The following is a 3,975-nucleotide window of genomic DNA, read 5'->3' as shown; positions in this document are numbered from 1 at the left end:
ATGCAGGGTTGTAGTGTGATGCAGGGTTGTAGTGTGATGCAGGGTTGTAGTGTGATGCAGGGTTGTAGTGTGATGCAGGGTTGTAGTGTGATGCAGGGTTGTAGCGTGATGCAGGGTTGTAGTGTGATGCGGGTTGTAGGGTGTGAGGGTTGTAGATGCAGGGTTGTAGCGTGCTGCAGGGTTGTCGTGTGATGCAGGGTTGTAGAGTGATGCAGGGTTGTAGTGTGATGTAGGGTTGTAGTGTGATGCAGGGTTGTAGTGTGATGCAGGGTTGTAGTGTGATGCAGGGTTGTAGTGTGATGCAGGGTTGTAGTGTGATGCAGGGTTGTAGTGTGATGCAGGGTTGTAGTGTGATGCAGGGTTGTAGTGTGATGCAGGGTTGTAGTGTGATGCAGGGTTGTAGTGTGATGCAGGGTTGTAGTGTGATGCAGGGTTGTATCGTGATGCAGGGTTGTATCGTGATGCAGAGTTGTAGTGTGATGCAGGGTTGTAGTGTGATGCAGGGTTGTAGTGTGATGCAGGGTTGTAGCGTGATGCAGGGTTGTAGCGTGATGTAGGGATGTAATGTGACGCAGGGTTGTAGTGTGATGCAGGGTTGTAGTGTGACGCAGGGTTGTAGTGTGATGCAGGGTTGTAGTGTGATGCAGGGTTGAAGTGTGATGCAGGGTTGTAGTGTGATGCAGGGTTGAAGTGTGATGCAGGGTTGTAGTGTGATGCAGGGTTGTAGTGTGATGCAGGGTTGTAGTGTGATGCAGGGTTGAAGTGTGATGCAGGGTTGTAGTGTGATGCAGGGTTGTAGTGTGATGCAGGGTTGAAGTGTGATGCAGGGTTGTAACGTGATGTAGGGCTGTAGTGTGATGCAGGGTCGTAGCGTGATGTAGGGCTGTAGTGTGATGCAGGGTTGTAGCGTGACGCAGGGTTGTATCGTGATGCTGGGTTGTAAAGTGATGCAGGGTTGTACCATGATGCAGGGTTGTGGTGTGATGCAGGATTGTAGTGTGATGCAGGGTTGTAGTGTGATGAAGGGTTGTAGTGTGATGTAGGGTTGTAATGTGGTGCAGGGTTGTAGCGTGATGCAGGGTTGTAGCGTGATGTAGGGATGTAGTGTGACGCAGGGTTGTAGTGTGATGCAGGGTTGTAGTGTGACGCAGGGTTGTAGTGTGATGTAGGGTTGTAGCGTGATGTAGGGCTGTAGTGTGATGCAGGGTTGAAGTATGATGCAGAGTTGTAGTGTGATGTAGGGTTGTAATGTGATGCAGGGTTGTAGTGTGACGCAGGGTTGTAGTGTGATGTAGGGTTGTAGCGTGATGTAGGGCTGTAGTGTGATGCAGGGTTGAAGTATGATGCAGAGTTGTAGTATGATGTAGGGTTGTAGTGTGGTCCAGGGTTGTAGTGTGATGTAGTGCTATAGTGTGATGCAGGGTTGTAGTGTGACGCAGGATTAGAGTGTGATGCAGGGTTGAAGTATGATGCAGAGTTGTAGTGTGATGTAGGGTTGTAGTGTGGTCCAGGGTTGTAGCGTGATGTAGTGCTATAGTGTGACGCAGGGTTGTAGTGTGACGCCGGATTAGAGTGTGATGCAGGGTTGTAATAAATGTAATAGAGAGATAGAGATAGATAAGTAGATAGATAGAAAGATAGATAGATAGATAGATAGAGAGAGAGAGAGAGAGAGAGAGAGAGAGAGAGAGAGAGAGAGAGAGAGAGAGAGAGAGAGAGAGAGAGAGAGAGAGAGAGAGAGAGAGAGAGAGAGAGAGAGAGAGAGAGAGAGAGAGAGAGAGAGAGAGAGAGAGAGAGAGAGAGAGAGAGAGAGAGAGAGAGAGAGAGAGAGAGAGAGAGAGAGAGAGAGAGATAGCAAGACAATGACAGAGAGACAAAAAAACAAAGACAGATAGACACAGTTGTGTGGATCAGCAAGACTTCACTAACATCCAGGCAGCCTCTCCTCCCCAGCCTTGCAGGGCTTAAATCTTAAGAGCAAGGAACTCGGATACATCCGGCCGCAACGCAAACAATAACACAGTAAAGTAACAATGCCGGGAGTCGCGTGGATCATGGCACTCAAGTGAGTGCCAAGTGTGTGTGTGTGTGTGTGTGTGTGTGTGTGTGTGTGTGTGTGTGTGTGTGTGCCTCCATGAATATACTCCTTCTTGTCTCCTGGGTAGCACAAATTTGGAGATACGGAGTCTCCACTCCCTCCAGCCTCCCTCTACACAACTCTCAAACCCCTTTCTAGTAGACCTCTCTCTTTCTCTCTCTCCACCCTCCACAATTTCAGCCATCTTGGTCACCCTTCCCACACTCGCTCCTGCTGACCTCCATTACCACCTCCGCTATAACAACATCAACAACAGCAAAAATACACTGCATAGAAATTGACTAGAACACTTTAAATATACAAACAACAAGGACAGAACCACTATCCTATTAGGTTAATCGTCAGCCCATCAATCGTCAACCACTAAAGAAACAACCACTAGCCGAATCTATCAACCATTAATCAACTAAAAAAAGAGCGAACATCAACAAATAAACCGACCTACACAGAATCCACTACTACAGTCAACCAACCAACTGGGAATCAACCGCTGAAACCAACCACAAATCAATTATCCACAGCAACCAATCCATCAGCCGTCAAGTAGCAACGACTAACAACAAAAACAGTGAAAGACAAACTTTAACTAATTAAACTTAGCGAAGAACAAACAATGTGTTTGCAGTTCCGTTCTAAGGAAAATCATAAAAGTCTGATACACAGATCTGCTACAACACCAGTGATGCTGTGGCAGTCAAAACAAGTGACCTGATTACTTGCGGTAAAAGCATTATTATTATGCTTAATATGAGTCGTCGCAGTCGTCGTCGTCGTCGTAGGAGCAGCAGCAGCAGCAGCAGCAGCAGCAGCAGCAGCAGCAGCAGCAGCAGCAGCAGCAGCAGCAGCAGCAGTAGTAGTAGTAGTAGTAGTAGTAGTAGTAGTAGTAGTAGTAGTAGTAGTAGTAGTAGTAGTAGTATTAGGTATGTATGTATGTATATATATATATATATATATATATATATATATATATATATATATATATATATATATATATATATATATATATATATATATATATGCAATAAGATCACAGTAAACAGGTGATTTCTAAATATCCAAAACAACCACTCCGAAAGAATAGAGAAATTCCAAGCGCTTTCGTGACTACTCACATTATCAAGGAACTATGAAAGTGAAGCATCCAAGGAAGCTATATAAGGGGTCGGCCAGCACCTCACTATCAGATCCCACAACGGTTAAACACGTGACGCGCGGCGAGCCAACTTGGATAGGTCCTTTGCAAAACTCACCCCCAAGCTATTTATTTGTCCAGTGTATTATTAAATTCTACCCAAATTCTATTAATGGATCTAATTTATATAAACCAAAGGAAATATTCATATTATTGTCAAAACTGCTTTTATGAAACAAGATTCAATTATATTCCTGTCGACCATGGACTTGCTTGATACTACTTTCTCAACTTTTTGAAAATCAATTGGATGGTTAAAATCTTCTTACATGAATAAATAGAGCATTAGAATCTTGTCCAGTTCTAATAAGCTATATTTATGTTGTTTTAATCTTAGTTCGAGATTTTTACCAGTTTGACCTGTAATAAACTTTATCGTAAATTTTACAAAGAATCTTATAGACACATCCATCAGCATTTTGGGGGAATTCTTAATCAAAAGTTTTTTTACTGTGTCAAGATTTTTGAATACAACTTTAATATTAAAAGTCTTAAGAAGAGAAGGCATATCAACCAAGTTTTCATGGTAAGGGAGAACCAACATATTTTTAGTTGAATAAGGCTGGTTGCCCTTTTTTGGATTATAAAAAGTGTTCCTAGCAACTTTAAAAGATTTATCAATTACATTTCTTGGGTATTTTAAATCATTACCTATTTCATAAATTTTGGATATTTCTCATCTATA

The 3,975-nt window shown here is 43.0% G+C and overlaps 1 protein-coding gene across 1 annotated transcript in view; it reads left to right on the top strand.

Annotated features, from left to right (window-relative positions):
* Positions 1 to 2,845: 2,845 nt before the first annotated feature.
* LOC138853863 (coiled-coil domain-containing glutamate-rich protein 1-like) overlaps positions 2,846 to 3,975 on the top strand; it is a 12,661-nt gene continuing 11,531 nt past the window's right edge. The window contains exon 1 of the mRNA XM_070093248.1: positions 2,846 to 2,873. Coding sequence (XP_069949349.1) covers positions 2,846 to 2,873 — 28 coding nt within the window. The remainder of the gene's footprint in view (positions 2,874 to 3,975) is intronic.

This window comes from Cherax quadricarinatus, chromosome 3 (assembly GCF_038502225.1).
Source record: "Cherax quadricarinatus isolate ZL_2023a chromosome 3, ASM3850222v1, whole genome shotgun sequence".
Taxonomy (NCBI): Eukaryota; Metazoa; Arthropoda; class Malacostraca; order Decapoda; family Parastacidae; genus Cherax; species Cherax quadricarinatus.
This window is presented reverse-complemented; position numbering and strand designations above follow the sequence as displayed.